At 41.6% G+C, this 20,383-nt stretch overlaps 1 protein-coding gene across 6 annotated transcripts in view; it reads left to right on the forward strand.

The window, feature by feature from the left end:
• The window catches only part of TSNARE1 (t-SNARE domain containing 1), a 503,856-nt gene that overhangs the window by 167,319 nt on the left and 316,154 nt on the right, over nt 1–20,383 (forward strand). For all 6 annotated transcript variants that reach the window (XM_072851134.1, XM_072851137.1, XM_072851138.1 and 3 more), the window contains exon 4: nt 5,255–5,324. In XM_072851134.1, the coding sequence (XP_072707235.1) occupies nt 5,255–5,324 (70 nt within the window). The remainder of the gene's footprint in view (nt 1–5,254; nt 5,325–20,383) is intronic.

Consider the following 20,383-nt stretch of genomic DNA (forward strand, 5'->3'; position numbering starts at 1 on the left):
TCACGAGTCTGTGTGTGCTATTAATACCCAAACTAGCCAGGTTAGGGCTGACTTGACGTGTCTGTGCTGTAATCACAACTCCTGCTGTAGTGGAGTTTATCCTGAGGCACCCTTAAGATGAATGGTGCATCGTTTTTGAAATGCCACAATACAATTTCTATTTTTATTCTTTGTTAGAATTGCATTAATCCATTCAATTAGGCTTTGAGCAATTTCTGGTGGTCTTTGTTTCTCCTCTTGAGATGGTATAGAGTGTGTGATGATGTGCTTTCTGTTAAGAGTTGCCTGTATTGAGTGCTCTGTGAAGCAGGTAATGACAGTGCCTGTACTTAAAACTATTTTGCAAAATTGGAGAGGGTACAGAGAAGAGCTATGACAACTGTTTGAAGTCTGCAAATCAGACTTTAAAATGCATGCTAGCTGAACTTCTGTTTGAGACATCTAAGAGGACTTGATCATGGTGTGTAAGTACCTCTCTGGGAAGAAAGACATCAAACAGATAGCATAGGGCTCATTAATCTAACATTCTTGCACATAACGAGATCAGGAGATAGGAGTCAAAGCTAGACAAATTCAATCTTTCTGTATGAGGATAACTAGCCATTAGAACTGCTTATTGAGGAGACGTGATGGATTTGGCATTGCTTCGAACCTTTAAATCAAGATTTGAATGTCTTTTTATAAGATATACTTTAGTCCAGCTACAGTCTACGGTCTTGATGTAGGAGTGATGGGACAAAATTTTATGGTAGGAAATCAGATTGGATAATCAGAATTGCTCTCTCTGGCCTTTAAAATCTATGAATCTATGAATTTATAATGCTTTTTAAAGTGCTTTTAGGTTGAAAAAATGCCCATAAGATACTCTACTGTTGTTGCTCTGTTCACCGCCCATATTATTTTTTGTCTGCTAAAGTCAGTTTCCTTTAGTTTGTGTGTGGCTTCTTCATAGCCTTTTCCCCAAAAGGGGGTACAGCTTTTCAGGAGAGGGATGCTGAGTGTACTGCTAAGATTTTGCAGAGCTAATCCATGTTAGGTAAAGAACTTTGCAGGATTATAAAATGGGAAAGGATGCCCATGATCCCTTCTGCCCTGTACAGCTGTACCATATGGTCTCTTCAGGAAATCCAGCAAGCTCCGTCTCAGAGCATGTAGCACAAGTCAGTGCTGTTGTTTGTATACCACCATGGAAGCAGCTGAGCAAGGAACGAGCAGCTGCATTGCAGATGTTCACCAGGTGATGGTTTGTACTCCTGTTGTGCTGGGCATGGTGTGTTGAATGTCCTTCAAAGTTGCATAAATCCAATCACAGCTCCCCTTTTCCTTCTTTTCCTGCCTTACCCCTGCCTCTTTGGGGTTTTCCAGGTTCCATGTTGCATTTGGGGACCAAACTATGCACCTGAAATGGTCTTCCCCATTGGGATGCTAACGGTGTCATGAGCTCCTCATGCTATGCCAGGTCATGGACAGCCTCGGCTATATTTTTTCTGTCTTTGGGGAATGACTGTTTTTAATGAAACAAGAAGTCAACTTTGTACTGGGATTTTAAAGCATCGTTGATTTTTATTGAGTAACACTACAAAAGTAATAAACATTGCATACTTTGTCCCTCTTTGCTCTCTTTACTCTTTTTGCCAAAGTCTTAGCCTTTGGGGTGATTTAAATTCTTCTTGGGCCTCCTGACCAAGGGGTATCTTTGGTCTTATCAGCTGTGAGCTGATCTTGGCTGATTTCACATATAAATGCCTCCTGCTCCCTTTTTCTGCTATGAAAATTGAAATCTTCCTCATGTGTTGAATAAAAATCTTAGCCAGGACAGTTGGTTCTGTTTATGTACTACTGGATCACTCTCTGGCTAGGTCATAAGCTTACAGACTTTTTAAATCCCATCTCTTACAGAAGTGTCAAGGAGTGTAGAGAGAACTTTTTCCTATTCTTTGCATCTGCTTTCTTTCTCTCTAATTCTTTGGGGGCTGTCCCTGTAGAGCATAGGGAAGTTTGTCTGATAGTGCTTTGACTTATGTGAGTTTTATGGGTTTTTTCTTAGTTGTTTTTGACTTTCAGGGAAAAAAAAACCCACAAAAATAAGCTCAAGTACTGGCTGAATTTGTCTTACTGATGCCTTTTTTTTCCTACTTATTTTTATGAAGGTTTTGCATTTCTTTCAAAGTCCGGCTTTTAGCTGCCTCTCAGTAAATGCCTTATAAATAAGTAAAATAAATAACACTCGTAAAAGGGGTTGGTTTGATGCATCTTGTCTAGAGGGCTGATCAGTGGAGGATATACTGGAGGAATCAGACCTGTTCTGGCCAGATGGAGAACCTGAGTGCTCTAATGGGTCTCTTCCCTCTCTAATTCCTATTACTTGCTCATTAATGACTCCCCGTGACAGGTTGGTGCCATGCGCAGTCCTATTACCTTGATCTGAGAGGCTGAGCAAAGGATTTTTCAGCATCCCCCAGGTGTGATAAAGTCTCCATTGCCATCTCAGGATGGTTTCTTATCCCCCATTGATTTTAAGGATTGCAACAGCATAGACAACTGGTGCCAAACTCTCAGTTTATGTAAATCAGTGCAGCTCCAACAGCAGTGATCTCTTCTGAATGTGCCTCATCCATCATAAGACTAGCGTATGCCTTTTAAAAATTAAGTGTGCAAGGCTTTTAAAGTAAGATGTCTGTTTTAACACTGTCTTCACAGCATCTCTCCAGCACAACTTGACGTGTTGCTCCTTTGACAGAGTTACTGCTCACATGGTCAGAACTGGTAAATTGAGAGGAATTTTCCATATCCAGCACAGGAACTAGACAGATTTTGATAGAGCAATTCTTGGCCAAATCAAGTTAGATCCATCCCAAAATAGCTCAGTCCCCCCAAGATCCAGGAGACTCAAGTTTGAGTGTCAGTTCTGCTATTTCCCAGGCAAGAGCCATATCAAATGGCTCTTCCAGAGTGCATATCTTCTCTTTTTGGGATAACTGACCTTTATGTAAATGTGTAAATATTGTGCTCGGATTAAAATATTAGATAAAATTTTAGGATAGGGACTTAAATCTGAGTCATTTTCTCACCTGATTGCCAAGCATTTTGCTCTTCTCTTGCATTCCTTTCTCAGGTTCTTTTGCATATATGTCTCTTTTCCAAAATATTTAACAAATGTGAAAGATCTTGGATTTGCCTCAATGTGAAATGGCATGTATGTGAAATCTTAAACAGTTTTGTGCAACAGGAAAACTGCTTCCTACTCCGTTCTTCTCCAAAGCAGGCAGTAGCAAAGGTCTGCACTGTTTTTGCAGAGAACCACCTGCGTATGAGATCTGTCTTCCATCAAGCTTGTCTTCATTTGGAGGAAGATGCTGGCAGACTAGCTTTCACTTTGAATTGTCCTGATTTTGCAGCTCAGGTTAGAAAGGTGCCTGGGTGATGTAGCTGCTGTTTTCCTTTCTGGAGTTGCACACGTGACATTAACACATTCTTAGAAATTCAATGTCTGCACAAGTGCTTTCTCTACCTTGACTTGCTGTCCATTCTCCAAGGACCACACCCTGCTTTGTCTTGAAGCGTTGAGGGCCCAAAAGTATTTTTAGATGATGCAAAGTTTTGTCTTTGAAACAGACAGTATATAGATTGCATGGGAGATTGATTTGTTAGGATTGCGGAGGGGGGAAGAGGGGGAATTATAATATCTGTGAGTTCTCTGCAGGATCAGTGCTGTTATCCTAGAGAAGCAAATGGTTATTAGTGAAAACTCTCAATTCATTCTTTAAAACATTGTGCATCCAGCAAAGGATAATAATTATTAGCTCAGTTATAGACAATTTCTTGAGGCTTTATCTGGCAGAATTGCCAAACTCTACACTAAAATCTGTTATTGAGGTCTAGCAAGCAGGGTGAAAATATATGGTGGTATTCAAGCTTGTTTTGAATACTCATGTTGTCTGGGCACATTAGTTACTTTTTATGCTGTTTGGTGACTTTTGGTGTCAACCCAGAGAAGCCCAAAAGAGAAGAGGGGATTTTGTCTGTCAGTGGAAAAATATTAAAGTGACTTGTTCAGAGTTACAGGCCAAGTCCAAGTCTGCAGAGTCATTAAAATAAAGGATTTCTTAAATTTCTATGGAAATAATTGAGACATGTTTCTAATCTGTTCTTTTTTCCTTCCTTAAATATTGAAGTGTGACTGATAATGAGTTATGAGTTTTTACAACTGCAAGTGTCCTGAGAAAATCTCACATGTAAATATTAAGATTGTAATTTATTTAGCGTCTTCCATTGTGGAAGATCTTGAAGTACTTTGCATACTTGATATGCTAAGTGCAACAGTAGTGACCTGCTGTTAATTTGAGAGTGAATTTGAGACAGTGAACATTCGAGGGTGTAAAAAGGCAACAGTACTCCTAGATTTCTGCCATTTTTTTATATACACATACACACACACATATATGTTTCTTAAATCTGAAGTCACTGGGTATTGCAAAACAAACCATGTTTCCAGCTTCCAGCTGGTCTTAGGGTATTCTCCTCCCCTGATGGAAACACCCAAGAAGGTGTCTAGCTCAAACACAGGAGATGATCACAGCGAAGCACCCCATTTTATTGGAGCCAAAACATAGGAAAGATTTGGAGTATTAAAGTCTTGAACAATGAGATAGAAGATATCAGAATGGACAACGGTGTTCTGCCTCTTAATCGCTATTCAGAGCAATGAATAGTTATTACGCAATTGCTTGCCTCTTCATTGAGGGCACATTTCCAGCTGGAGATACTCCATGTGCAGTTCTGTGGGACCTCAAGGCATGGACCTCCTGAGGAGGATAAGCAGTGGTTTCCCACTCCCAAGAGCGCTGCCCAGATCTCCTGGCAGAAAGCACAACTGCCTCCAGCCTTGAGAATTTCATGCAGTTGCTGTAATATGAAGAGTTAGAAAGTTTGGGACTGGCAAAGTCAGAGATCTGTGCAAGGTCCATGGGATGGAGGTTTTCTTGCTGTTACAAGCAGTCATGCCCCATCGTGTCATGGCACATGACAAGTGGATTCACCATTTCTGCATCCAAGGGACCCAATTTATCCATTTTGGGGTAATGGGCATTGTCAGATGTTGTCCCCTTTGTCTCATGAGTTACCTACCCAAACACCACTGTGTTGTTTTGAAAGAAAATAAACTAAAAGACAAACAAATGAATGAAAACCCTATTTTTTTTTTCTCTGAAAAAGTGTACTGCTTCTTTATCTTTTCTTTTGCTGCTGTTGACAGTGACCTCTCTGGAAAGAAGCCTTCGATCTCTGGGGACCTCAAATGATACTCAAGAGCTGCAGGATGGACTGTGAGTTTGTTTTGAATTGTTGCAGATCTCTCTTTGTCTAAGCTTTTTCATTTTTTTCCTCATCTATCTTCACCCTTTCTTCTGTCCCTTTTTTATAGCTGGACACTTTTGTGTCAGGCTTACTTCGTTTTGTTCCTTTCTGTCGGTGATTAATGATGGTAGGATGTGTATTAATCATATAAAGCTTTGCTTGTGCTGGTTTCATGTGGCAGAGAATGGTAGGTGGATAACAGAAAATGATGGCCCACAGTGAAAGAGGGTTTTCCCTGGTTGTGTATGTGTTGTTACTTGTTGTTGGTTGTTTTTTGTTGTTGATTTTTTAAAATTTATTTTTAATGTGAAGCCAGAGTAGGATGCTTGTGTAGTTTTTCCTTCCCTCTCGTCCCCCCACTTTGCCAAAGACCATGAATCCAAGAGAAAAAAAAAAAAGAGAAGGAGCAAAAAGATATTTTATAGGCAGAAAAGTGTGTTGTGGTGTTGAAACCTGCATCACAGCATCACACGGCACAACACTGAGAAAATGAAACTTCATTTCACTTGCAATAGATACAGTTCATTAAACTCTCTCTTCTAGATATGTGTATACACAAACACGCACAGTTAGTTTTCATTGTACGCATGCTAATTAGAGAATTAAAATGGCTTTTCCAAATGTAGCACAATTTATTAAAGCTGCTTCCCTTAATGCAGCTTGCATGCAAAAATCAAGTACTTAGGATATGGCTCTGATATCGTGTATATGACTGCAGTTCCTGCTGAGATTTGGCTGTGAATAAAGGGGAGAATTTTGTTTCTATTTTGTTATATTGGCTTTATACACTGTAATTTGCCTGATGGACTTGACTGACCTTCTCAATGCAATATAAACTCTCAGACTGATTTGCAGTCTCTCTCTTTCTCTCTCCAATCCATTGCTTTCATCAGTGCATCGGATCTGCCCTAATTCACATATACTCTGTTTTGCAAACTTGAGGATTAAAAATAGTAATAAAAATAATAGTCAGAAGATTTTGAACTAAATTTAGGAGATTGGAGAGGATGTAAGAGTAAAAAGTCAGCCTGTGGAGATCGATGTAATCAGGAAAGATGTTTACATGTAAAAAATTATTTGTAGCATAAACCACCCTAGTAACTGCTGGAGATCCTTAACCCAGAAAAGCTTTTCTATCACTGTCCTGGTTTTGGCTGGGATAGAGTTAATTTTCTTCCTAGTAGCTGGTATAGTGCTGTGTTTCGGATTTAGGATGAGAATAATATTGGTAACACACTGATGTTTTGGCTGTTGCTAAGTGGTGTTCACACTAGTCAAGGACTTTTCAGCTTCCCATGCTCTGCCGGGCGCACGAGGAGCTCGGAGGGGGCACAGCCAGGACAGCTGATCCCAACTGGCCAAAGGGCTATTCCATACCATATGACATCATGCTCAGTATATGAACTGGGGGGAGTTGGTGGGGGGCAGCGATCGCTGCTTGGGGATGGGCTGGGCATCGGTCAGTGGGTGGTGAGCAATTGCATCACTTGTTTTTTTTTGTTTTTCCCTGGGTTTTGTTCCTCTCTCTTTCTCTCATTGTTTTCCTTTTCATTACAATTTATTATTGTTATTGTTGTTGTTTAGTATTATTATTTTTTTTATTTTATTTAAATTATTAAACTGTTCTTACCTCAGTCCACATGTTTTCGTACTTTTGCTCTTCAGATTCTCTCCTCCATCCCGCCGCAGGGGGGGAGGTGGAGGGTGAGTGAGTGGCTGTGTGGTGCTTAGTTGCCGACTGAAGCTAAACCACAACAATCACACAGAGCAGCTATTGTGTGTGCACTCCTAAACTATTCTTTTTTGACTCTTCATAGCACTTTTCATAGCATCAATTCCTTGACTCTTCATAGCACTTCAAAAACATGGCTAGATAATTTTCTTCTTTCCTGAGCAGTTACATAAATAGATGTGTAATGCACTAATTGCAATAATTATTTTTGATCTCGGAATTATCATTAATTGTCCAGATAGCTAAATGCAGCTTATTTTTATTTTAACCGTGCTTCCCTGCCCCTGTCATCAGCCCCAGGATTCCTCCAGCTGTCTCCTTCCACCCTCCTGGTTCACCCCCAATCCCTATGCTCTAGCAGAAGGTCTGTCCCGATTTCTTCCATTTGGCTCATCACATCTCCAGACAGAACAGTTGCAGGGTGCTAAGCAGAGGAGGACCAACAGCTGTCTTCCCCTCAATCTTCTCATTCTTTCGTCCTGTCCTAACACTGGTGTGTCCTTCGCATTGCCCCTGATTTCATTGCCAGATGCAGGCAAGCAGCCTTGAATGCTCTACAAGCATCTCTGCCTGTCTCTCATGAGAGCTGCACCAGGAAAAAGCAGTATACCATGAATCACGAGAGCTGGCAGTGCTGCATATATCTCTATGTTCAGGAACAAGCAGAGGGTCAGCTCTTCAGGTGAGAACCTTGGGGCAGTGTTTTCTGCTTCCCCAGCTGCAAATCATGGCTTAATCTTCCTCCTTTGCCACCTGACCCCTTTCTTTAAAAGGTTGATGCATGTTTCTCCTTGAACATCCTCTAACTTGGAAGATGGTTGCGGAGCAATGAGTGAATATTTGGTAGGTTTATAGCCTTGGCTATTAGAAAAATGATAGTATTTGTGGGTATCTAAATTGTAAAATTGCCATACCTTCTACTTTCATACTAACTGGGTGACTATCACTCTGCCTAATAAGGGATTGTTAGGCAGGTGAGGGGAGGCAGAATATTTGAGAATAGGGGTTCATGGTGAATAGTGGTCCTGCCACATGAGACATTTAGTTGCCATAGTCTGTATACTGCCAAAGTATTTACTTACCTAGCTGCAGGGTCCTGCTTAAACAGAAGAAAACAAAGTTGCCCGAGTCCTTTTCAAATTCATGCAGACTTTCTGCCTCTTATGCACAGGACTTACAAGGGCATCAGATGAGGGCAGGCTTCGTACTGTCAAATTGGGCTATTCCCTTTTCTGAAATGGTTTCTCTCCCTTTGATAGCCGAGTCGTTCAGAATAAGGACTGTATCTGTGGCAAGTGAATTTGGGAGAGTTCATCCCAAATGGAGTGCCAGCTCTAGTCAACAGAGACAGACTTGGCTGCGGATGTACGAGTAGGGTATATATGAGGCCAAACAGTGAATAATTCTGGTCAAAGATCTTCCCAGAGCCAGCACAAATACTTGTGTGCTATGTGCTTGGAACTGTAAGTCCTGGCAAGTGAGATGCAAATGCCTATGAGAAGCTCTAGATGGAGTCGGCTGAATGCAACTGACCCTGGATTAATTGGGAAGGGAAGGGGAGCAAAAGGAAAAAAGGTGCATGGAGCTGGGGTGAGGAGCTAGGGCCAGTAGGCAATGCTGACAGCTTTCTCCAGTGATGCTTGGCTACAAACAGCTTGTTAAGTACTGATATGTTGCAAGAAAAAGCGACTGATTTTTTTTTTTTTTCCTGACCTTTGGTTTAATAATCCAAGCTCCCAAGGAACTTATCTGCCTCCTTAGCCAGAGGATTTGCGATGAGGGTTTTTTCCGACATTAGGCACTGAAGGTAACTAGCTTTTAATTTAGGCAAATAAACTTAAATGCCCAGATAAATCACTGTCTATAAGAGACAGTGAAAACCAGTCTGTTCTTGTGAGTGGGTGTGTCTAGTTTGTCTCCCAACACCCTCAAAAAAGAGGCTGGAGATGAAAGCATTCCTGTAACCTGGGCAATGCTCTCTGAGAAGTATGATATGTTCCTCCGTATCAGTCTTGCCCACGTTTGTTCATCGCTGACCCAACATATCAGGGGTAAAGGATGCCTTTGCCCAGCTGAACACTGAGGCTTGGGTCCAGAGGCAATGCCTTTTAATGTTACTGTGAGGATAAAGCTTCCCTGTGTACCACCAGATTTTTTTTCCTGAGAACAAAAATTAATTAGAAAAAATGTAAAGCTAGCATTTTTTTTTAGGGGGAAAAAAAAAGTCTTGCATTTTTTTACAACCTCACCTAGTCTTATTGTGACCTTGAGAGAAGAAAGGTGGTTGTGCAGGTTGCAAGTAGCATTTGATGGCTACCTCAAAGTCATGAGACTGAGCATTTAGCGGCATGAAGGGTTCTTGATGCCCTTTCTGTGGAGGCTGGTTGACCATAGCAGTGATCCATGCTCTCCAAACCAGGCTTTCTGCATTGCTCACCTCAGTGAGGAGTATATCTCCTCACTGGACATTTGGCCTTAGCTCATTGCAGGTGCAAGGTCAAGAACAATATTGCATTGAGTTACAGTTGTAGCTTACTAGCCTTTTTTAACTGTGTCTGGGATGTAGCCCATGAGTCTTCACTCTGTGGCATTTTTGGATCCTTTACCAGTCACTAGCAGGAGAATTTGCCTGTTTAGGGAGGAGTTATAAGAAAGATATTTTCAGAGCTTTTAGCACTGAAGGGATTTTTGAGTGTGTCCATACTGCAAAATGTTTTGATTTCTCCGGATTTGAGGAAAAGCTCAAATTTTGACTTCCACCTCCCTTCTCCCATTGACATTGTTTTTTTTTTTTAAAATGTGCACATTATAGAAATATGTAGGGAGTTTTTTTCTGCAACTGAGAGAGGACTCAGCTCTACATCTGTACAGTGTGTGAAAATAATCTCCTTTTCTGATAGAAGTGATATGGCAATAGTTAGTGCTCTCTGTCATAACACCTTTCTATTCCCTTGGAAAAATCATCCAGACACTACAAGATTACTACCAGAGAACCCACAAGGACACAGATCCTCCTGTCTTTGAAACCTAGTTAAGATGGTCCATGGCAGAGAATTCCTGTGGCCACAGCCTGATTTTCACATCTGAGCAGTAGTAGTGAATATATATAAAATATATATATATATGAAGTGATCAGTGTCTGCAAAACACTGACGGAGTGCATGCTTTTTTGATGTATAATACTTTAGTGATTTAATTAGGGCTATGTAGCAGAACTGATTACGTTGCAGGACTGCAAAGGAGTTTCAAAGCATTCTCCAAATGGAAAGCTCAGTTTAAGATCTGAGCTGCTTCAGGGTGAGACAAAGGCAATGGTCCTGGAAGAGGCCAGAAGTGCAGCTTTTGGATTGCTGCTCATACCTGGCTTTTGGCCAAACAGTAACCTCACAGGGCACCTGTTTTCCCTGGGCGTGCAAATTGTGCCAAAATGCATATACGGTTTGCCATATTCTTGGCTGGGATTAGAAGGAACTTCATCTTCCTCACCCATCCCCAGGCAATTTGCCACATCACCAGGGAATTTTCTGGGGGTGAGTAAAATAACTTCATCAGTTTATTTTGCCATCACACAACCCTGAAATCAAGTCATACCTATGGCGAAGCACCACCAATGTGACATATGCAGGGTGCCCTATTTGGGGTGCTCTTGGGAAGAGCAGCATCCCTCTCCAAGCTTGAAGCCTCTCTGAACAGCGAAAGTCAACTGAAGAATGGCAATGAGTTCTTCAGTCCACTCAGGCTCAGTCTGGGGTGGTTTGCTGGATTTGTAGAAGCACTTTTTAAAGACGTTGGCATTCAGGACATAGTCATTAAGTCTATGATGGATTGGACCCAGCCGTGGTGCTTGCTTCACACAGGTTCTTCATACCACCTTCATTATGGATAGGACACCTAAAGGTAGGTGTCTACGTGAGCTCGTTGTATGGTGTCTGTCAAGCTTCAGCTCATCCTGATAAGACAGATGACTCTTGAGGCTACTGAAATGCTCTAGGGTGTGTGACGGTGTGCTTCCCCTGCCCCCGACCTTTATCTCCTGTAACCCTGCTTAGGTGATAACCACCAGCGGTGACTGTAATGGATGCATCTGGTCACGATGGCTGCGTCAGCTCAAAGTGAATTCAGGAGACAGATAACAACACAATAGCCTAGGGCTATTGTGCAATGCACCCACCGAAGAAACTAAAACCTCTTATCCCCATAAATAACCATCTTATCCCCATAAATAGTGAGCAGCCCAAGAGCCCTTTGAGCTCTCCTGCACGGCAGCGGGCTGCATGCCAGGATCTCCCCTTGAGCAGGGACGCCTCTCAAGGTTACTCCTCGAGGTTGAGAGATTCCTTGCTGCAACAGATCCTCGGGAAGTGACTAATAGCATGCTAAACTTTGAAATCTTAGCTAAATGATATAAAGGATTGATTGCGCATATATAATCCTTTAGATATAAACCATTGACCAAGTCTGGGACTAGGACTGGATCTAGCCGCACCTAGACTCCTCTCTGAGAAGGAGTTTAGAAAGCAAGGGGATCCTTCCGAACCTCATGACTCAACGGGAGGGTCTCCCTGACAGTTTTGTCTGACCCTGTCCTCTATGCAGTAAATAATCAAGTGTGCCTCGCCATCGAATCTTGTTAAAACACTGTCGCATTGAACTTTGTTAACTCCCTATTCTGTATCAATAAACTATATTTTTACTTCTCTCTTACGAGTGAAGTGCACACTCACTCCATCCACGACAGGGTGTCTGAGACGCACATGTGGGGCTGGAAGTTTTGGCATAGGACTTGCTGTTCAGTCACTTCTGAAACAACAGCTGTAGGCCTGGTGGCACCCTAGGACACCTCAAGTGACACTAGGTGTCCCCCTGAATCAAATGGGAGAATTACCACTAGTAGTTTACCTTCAGACTGAATGATTAAGACAACTCAGTGTCTTCCTACCTAACTGGTGTTACAGTAAGAAGCATAAGTAACCCTTGGCTTTTTTGTGAGTTGTGGGGTCATTCATACCTTAGCTGGACTGAAATGATCTTTGGAGATGCCCAACTTCCTCTGCATGTGCTCCAGGGATGCTGAACGGTTGTCCTCATGGCTAGGAGCCTCACCAACCTGCTGGGGAGGCAGATGAATCCAAGCCCCTCAGCTTTTCTGAATTGACATAAAACAATAAAGGCTTTTTTCTCAGTTCATTTTATCATTTATGAGTACTGTTTCCTTCTTCCTTTCCTATCTTACCCTTATGTTTGATACATTGGAGGTATAGCTTAAAAATTTTTTTTTTTAAAAGCTTCTGTTAAAAAGGTTTTCATTCCTCTGGAATGCAGATTCATTTAGAGTAGAAAGATATTTTAAAGTCATAATTTACTGAAAGAAGATTTTTTTTTAAGTAAATCAGACAGAAGCTTTTAAGTGTCAGCATGTTTAATTAAGGGTAGGATTTAATAATATTTTATATGGTTTTGTTATATTGCTTGTATAAGCTTAAAAAAAAATAAGATTTCCATAAATATTTTGAAATGTCGTTTTGATTCCGCTAATATGTTAAACCCTTCAAAGTAATACCTTCCCTGTTCAACTCAAAGCGGTCGGATTAACTTTATCTATCCTCCATTTATCGCTGCTGGCATCTATTTCTGACATGAAAAACCTTCTAGGTTTGGCAGTAAAAATGGGTTGCCAGATTGCAACATTTGCATTTAACTGTATAATACACTTGCTGCATTAATAACTGTATTTATGTGACAGATCTCACCCTTAAGAATCCCAGAACTCCAGATATATGACATCTCTGTGATAAATTACAAAAGCTGGTGATGAAGCGCAGAACTCTGCAATGATGATAAATTCATCTGCTTTTGACCACCTTCCCTGCTTAGAGAGGTCCTTGGAGTATCCCTTCACATGCCTGAACAGTTTCTAATGGTCACTACAAATCAATCTGTCAGATAAGTTTTTCTTTTCGGTGTTTTCCTCCCAGATTGCCCTTGCCAGAGGTCTGAGATGGTCAGAAACCTTGGCCAAAGCAATAGCGTCTTCCCATGTCAAGATATCAGCCTTTGGAAACAGGCTGTGAGTTTTGGGCCATGAAGTGATGGAGCAATGATTAGTTATTTGTGGCAAATGATAGATGCTCCAGGAGATGCAAGCATGGGGACATGGAAAGATGGCATCTGGGGGATAACCAACTATCTCCTCTTGAGGGTCTCTTACTGCTGCTGCTTCTTATGTCATTTTTTCATGCTTTCATGTCTGAGCTCACAATTTCTGATCTCTCCTCGTTGTCATGGTGAGTCAAGGGAACAAGACCATGAGAGCCCACTCACTGCTGCTGTCTCTACAGGTGAAAACTGGGTTGCATGGGAGCCCCAGCCTTCCCACATATCCTTGTTCCCATCTCCAGTTTGCGGATTTGCCCATCAGCTTTAGGTCCAGCTGGTTAAACAACATGGCTGTAACATCTTCAGGGGAGGTGAGGAAGAGAAGTTGGTTAACACAGCGTGAACACAGGTCCTTGCATGCTCGCTCCAAGGAAACAGGGTCTGCAGTAACATCCCATGGTCTTTACGCCATTCAGAGCACAGATCTGCGTAAACAGAGATATGACTGTTGTCTTCTGCCAGTGGCTAGATAATGTAAAAATAAGCCTTCTCCCCACCCCATGCACCCCTTTTAATTTGGTGCCTCAGGTGAAAAGCATACGCTCCCATTTTGGAAGCCAACTGCATCCTCCAGCAAGCACTCTATTTGTAGCAAGAAAGTTTTACAGGTAGCAGAAGTGTAGCTGGATATTGCCGTGTATAAAAATGCTGTCATGCTTCATCTTTTAATAAGTTTATTCCAAGATGTTTATCTGGGAAATGCTGAACTCACCCTGATGTTATTTTATTTTTTGTTTTGTGGGTGACAACAGGAGGAATAAATAAATAGAATAAACCACTCCCTCCCTCTTCAGCTCTTTGACCACCATGATAACAGCAATACTTTTACTAATTTTTCAGAAGCCTTTTTGAGCTTAATCAAGAAAAAATATGGAGATCTCCCCTCCTATTATTAGCCAAAATATTAGCTTTTTAATTTTGGTTTTACTTCTTTTGCCATTCTCATGTATTGGAAATGAAATGTGGTATTTGAATACATTAAAGATTGGCATTTTGAGTCAACAGAGCAAAATTCATCCTCCCTCCCCCCCAAAAACAAATAGCTTCAACTATTTTGTCTCTTTCTTCCTGCAAAGTTAGAGGTAGTGAAAGAAGAGTTCACATTCTGTTAGCATAGCCTGCAGAGGGCAAATAATTTTTTATTTGGGTTGAAATATCCACAGGCAGGAAGTTTATCTTATGACTTGAGATCCTGATTGAAGTGACTTGCTTCTGGATTTATAAGCACAAGTTTTGTAAACTTTTGGAGACAAAAAAAAAAAAAAATTCCTGGAGGGGGCAACAGGACGGCTGCATGTTTACGGTAAGTTTTTGTGCCCATAGTTACACATTCAGTGATGCAGTTCATATTGATTGACTGGAGGGACCTGTGGGATGAAGTTTGTTTAATAATTCATGTATGCAGGCATGGAGTGCATGGTTGTCAGGGATGAGCATCCATTCTGCTGTGGAGTCCTTCAGGGGTCTGACACACTAATCCAAACATGCTAATGTTTATTGGAATACTTCTATTGGCTTTGTGTAAGTTCTTGTTTATTCCCTGAGTTTTACGCTGGCCATAAAGCCAGGAGCAGCAGTCCCGTCAATGAGAATGACGTTTGTTGTGATCTGTGGCTTTGGCTGATCCATTCAGTCGCATTTCTGCAGGCTATCTGTGGAAGCAATTAGCATCCTCTGGAAGGTTTGCTGGGTTTAAAGGGAAAAAAAAAAAGAGAGAAAAAAAGTAGAGTCCAAACTCAGAGAGGAGTATGAGGATCTGCCGAGCTGTTTCTTGCTGGAGAAGTCACTCTAGCTTGCTAATATCACTGCATTTTTTCACTGCAGTGCTCTAATTGATGAGTCCTTTTGCACCATGCTTGATGAGGGCCATAGTAAACCCTCTGTGCAGAGACAGTTGTCTTCCCACCACAGGAGGCACCACCAGGGGTTAATCAGATCTTTAGGCAATGTATATGGACATCAGATGTTTTAACTGAGTAAGGAGATGGTTTTCAGCAAGTAACATTTCCACAGAGCAGTAATGGGAGATGAGGAGGAAATCTCATAGGGGATTGAGTTTAAACCCCTTTCCCTAACTCGTTTGAAGTGGCTATAGATAAGCCCGATGAGGATGGTCTTTGGGAAAATGTCTTGGAGGAAGACAATTTAATAATGCCAGATGAAAACTAGAAAGAAAAGAAAAGAGAAGCCAAGGCTGCTTTAAAGAAATGATAATTTTAATACAGCATTGATTGTTTGTTAGTAATGTCACAGCTTTTGGAATTTAGCATGTGACTTAGCAGATTTATTCCAGAAAATGCTTGTGATCAGTCATGGGTCCACGACCTCCTCTTGAATCTGAAGGTCAAGTGTTCAACAAACATGCTTGTTTTATTTTGAAGAAAGCCAAACCTCAAGGGGATTATACATGTTTACCAGGACATTTTATATTGCTGTCTCCTTATATTCTCTCTCCCAGTGTTCACAGAACAGATGCAATTTGTACATGGAGAGCTTGCCTGTTCGCATCCTGTGATCTTCATGCATTCAGTCTTGCAGAATAATGAACAAGTAATGTCATGCCTCTTTCCTAGATTGCAGTGTCACAGGACAGGAATTTTCTTTCTAGATTTAAGATAATGAGGGAAAAAAAAAATATCTTAGTTCACCAGTACACATCCTTAGGGGCTAAACTAGCTGAGGAGGAATTTTCATCCTCCTTTAAAAGTTATTTTATTAATATTAATGCAGTAAATAATTCCAGAAGGTTAAGACTGTACACATGACCCCCTACACTTTGCAACAGTACAGTTCAATAAAGTTTGAGTGTTTGAGTACCATTAGTGCTGTGCACTTGGTCCCATGGCAACAACCACATTACAAAAGGTGCAGACAAAGAAAGCAAAATTCTTAAAGCATTCAAAAGGTACAGCATTGAATGAGTGTTTTGTTTCAACTGTATTTCTCCTTTTCTTTCTCTTAAGCTGCAGGAAACAGTAGCCCTGTGTGCCAAAGTCTTGTCTAACACACTTTTAGATGGTGTTAAAATTATAATATCCTCCCTTTGGGTGAAAAACAGAGAAATCTGTTGCCTTGAGAGGAGGTGATTGTGGCTGGAGCCCAGTCTTGCTTCTTGGAGGCAAAACCTGGGGTGGAGGAGAAATACAAACATAGCAGGAGAAGAAGGAGCAGCAGCTTTGTTTCTGGTGCTGACTCCCAAGAGGTGCAAACTGAAGAATCTTGGGTTTGGCCAAAAATAGCATGTAGCTGATCAGTGCTGTCTAGTAAGCTTATACCACCCTGGAGCCAAAATGCTACTTCTAGATGCCTTTTTGAGCATGGCTTTAGGCAGGACTTCAGAGGAAGCTGGTTGAGACGATTAAGCACAGATGTAAAAGGAAAGGGGCAATACAGGTTGCCGTAAGTTTGATCAACACAAACGATGCTGCCTGCTGGATGGGGGGAGGTAAATTGGTGTCACTCATTCAGGTGAACCTGTCCCTGGCAGAAGGAAGGAGATGAGAGCAGAAACAAAGCCTTGCATTGCAGATGCAGGTGCAGATGCAGATTCCACACCTTGAATACTGTGTTCAGGTTTGGGCCCCTCACTACAAGAAAGACATTGAGGTGCTGGAGAGCATCCAAAGAAGGGCAACGAAGCTGGTGAAGGGTCTAGAGCACAAGTTCTATGAGGAGCGGCTAAGGGAACTCGGGTTGTTTAGCCTGGAGAAAAGGAGGCTGAGGGGAGACCTTATCGCTCTCTACAGCTACCTGAAAGGAGGTTGTAGAGAGGTGGGTGTTGGTCTCTTCTCCCAAGTAACAAATGATAGGACAAGAAGAAATGGCTTCAAGTTGCACCAGGGGACATTTAGATTGGATAACCCAAAAGGGTTCTCAAGCACTGGAACAGGGAAGTGGTTGAGTCACCATCCCTGGAGGTATTTCAAAGACGTGTAGATGTGGTGCTTAGGGCCATGGTTTATTGGTGGACTCGGCAGTGTTACGTTAACGGTTGGACTTGATGATCTTAAAGGTCTTTTCTAACCTAAATGATTCTGGGATTCTATGGTTCTATGACAGCACAGACTCAGCTGAAGCAGGAGAAGTTGGGGTTGTATTGGCAGAGAGCAGTGCTGACGTGGGTTGGGCACTGTTAAAACTATTGTCTGTGGATGGACTCCCAAGAACTGGAAGAGGTTAGTGAAACTGATACTTTGAGGGCTTCCTACTTATGTGCAGGATTGCAGTGGTTTTTCCATGTGACGTTCTAAGTGCACTTGTTTCCTTTCAGTATAATTACCCACTAACAAAGTCTGATGCCTGACATTTTTGTTGTGTGTTTATGGTACTGTACATGATTGCAGTTGTGTTATTATATGGCAAGGTTAGAGATAAAACCATCTCAGATGGTTCAACTGGTGATGATGGATCATTTCTGTATGTGCACCATTTAACCGCCTGAGCTAGCAGATTGCAAATGGGATTTAATATGGGTTTAGTATTAGCTGCTGTGTTTGAGAAGGTGGGCAAAACAGCTGAGTTATTTGCCAAAAAGCAGGTTACAGCAGCAAGTTGACAAGAGATTTAGATTTTGGTGTTGATAAAGCCCCTCACCTCTCCTGCTTGATTTGCATCTGGAGTAGAGGGAAAATCCAGCTATGTCACACTGAAGAACATAAATGAAAGAAAGTAAGATTATTGAATTGCTGTGCACGGCAAATTCCCTCAAGCCCTGTAGAATAATGTATTTTAGCGATGCTGTACAGTTTATAAAGGTCAGTTTGCACTTCAATTACAAATCTAGGTTTAAAGGTTGTAAAGGACACAGGAAAAAATAGTGATTTCATTTTTTTTCTTTTGTAATTACCTTTTGGAATGCTGATAATATTTCAGGCTCATTTGTAAAGAGATTTCACAGTACTATAGCAACAGGCATTTTAAAAGCCTCAGTTGAAATGCTGAAAATCTAGGTCCTAGTTTTATTTCTCCATTTTACAGATGGACAAAATAAGCCCTGTGAATTTTTAAGGTTTTCCAGTGAATTAATCACAAAGTTGGGAAGCAATCTTGTATGAAAGGTTCAGTCAAATAACAAACCAAGTTTAATTAAAAAGAAGCCACAATTTTTTATTTTTTTTCTTATCCTTTTTACCAGCATTCTGGTTGTTAATCTTCTTTATTGAATATGATTTCACACTGAGCTAGGAGCACAGGGTCTTTGCATCCTGGTTAAAACTAGAGTTGACTGGGATGACAAGAAAAAAGGTTTCCGGCAATGAGGAAATGACCAGAAAAAGGAATAACCTTTTTCTCCTGTATAGATATGATTGGAACAGGGCAAGAAACGTTAGTATTAAGTAGCTGAGCAGATGCCTGTGCATTTTACCCAGGCGCTGCCTTACCACGGATGGCAGCCATCCCCAAGCTCCGTAAACGTCTCTTCTTTTTCTTGGCTATGCCTGAATGACCATGCTGCTAACAAGCCATAAAAAGAGAAAGCTGGGTCACAGGCTAAAGGTTACTACATTAGATGACCAGACCACGCTAATTATGGCACTGAAAAGTGAATTTGAGTGGATCAGCTAAATTATTGCATTTCTCAGGCTGGTAGAGAGAGATTTTTTTTCCTCTCGCATCAGCCGAGGAAAGCTCCCTCCCTTGACACATGTGCTGCAGTCTATTTTATGTGTTGTCTTCGTTCAACCAATTATGCCTGAGAGATGGAAAATTAAAAAAGCATCTGTTTTTACATCAAGAGCACTGCTGCCTCTGACATTTTACTTGCCATAGTGGTTTTCTACATGGGGGAGGAAGATGAGGGAGGGAAAATGGGGTCATAAGGAAATAAAAAATAAAAAAGAAAAAGAAGTAAACTTGGAAGATGCTCTTCTAAAAGCTGTCAGCGGTGTGTGTGCCTCCTGAGCTGCCTCGCTTTGTTTAAACAGGAAAACGTTTGACAAGTGGATTGACAACAGGATTGATGGGAAGCTGGTCTCTGCAGTTTGCTGCTGATGCTCTCGGGATGAGCGGTTGGGTCATGGTACTGGAAATGCTTTTGGGCGTCAGACTGGGCATGTGTCACCCAACACGGTTCCTGCAATAGGTGCACAGCCTCTGAGAAGAGTCAAGATGCTTCTGCCCATTCTGCCTCTGGCAAAACAAGGGGTGGATGGATGCTTTGCGTGGAGGTGATGGACTTCAGCCCTGTGGCTTTTCCCTGTCCTGCCTTGTAGGAAATGTCACATGGCTCATTGCTATGTGAGGAGAGAGAAGCCAAAAGATGTAGGGCAATATTTGTCACATATTTTCACGTATCCAAGCTGCTTTGGTTGGGGGGTGGCATGTGAGACAGCTTAATGCCAGGAACTGATCTTGGCTTTGACAACTGACTCTAAGCAAGTCATGGCCAAACCCACCTGTTTCCTATAATACAGCTCTTCCCACTGTGGTTTCTTCTGTATAGGCAGCTGTAGGCTTTTGGATCACATCTCTTCCCAAATCTAAGCTCACTTGCACACTGAGCCAGGAGAATTTGGGAGATGGGGTATAATGTTGCCACCCAGTAATCCCAGTCACACTCATAGAGCCGCAGCCATTGCCTTAGAGAGAAGTGCTCCAAGTATACGTCATATATGCTGTTTAGTGCTTATTAGTCATAGCCAGGGAAATGTCAGCTGTATTTCATCCTAATTTTTGTGAAGCCACTGGGGCTCAGTTTCTTTCTGCTGAAGCAGTGTAACCAACAAGCATTATTTTAGCATTTAGCTGATTTTTTCCAAGTATATAACTATATATAAATTGTGTATGTAAGTATATATATATATGTGTGTCTGTACACTATGTAGACACCCTTACATAAATATGTAAAACATTTTATTAGCTATGTATAATAATCATTTTGTGTTGTGTTTCCAAATGTCTTGTGTATCGGCATGAGGAGCATCTGTCTGCCAGACAGACCCGTGAATTGAGGCATGGAAGGAGATGAAATGAAAAAAAATTGGGATTTGGGGTTTTCATTTATCTAAACTCCCATTCAGCAGCTGTCATTTAAGGGACACAGTTTTGCGGCCAATGGAGCAGTTACAGTGCCTGATCCTGCTGCAATAGTTTCTGCTGCCATGGAGAAGGTTTCCTCCTGTTGTGTCTTGCAACATACAG

Source organism: Ciconia boyciana, chromosome 2, assembly GCF_034638445.1.
Source record: "Ciconia boyciana chromosome 2, ASM3463844v1, whole genome shotgun sequence".
NCBI classification, from domain to species: Eukaryota; Metazoa; Chordata; class Aves; order Ciconiiformes; family Ciconiidae; genus Ciconia; species Ciconia boyciana.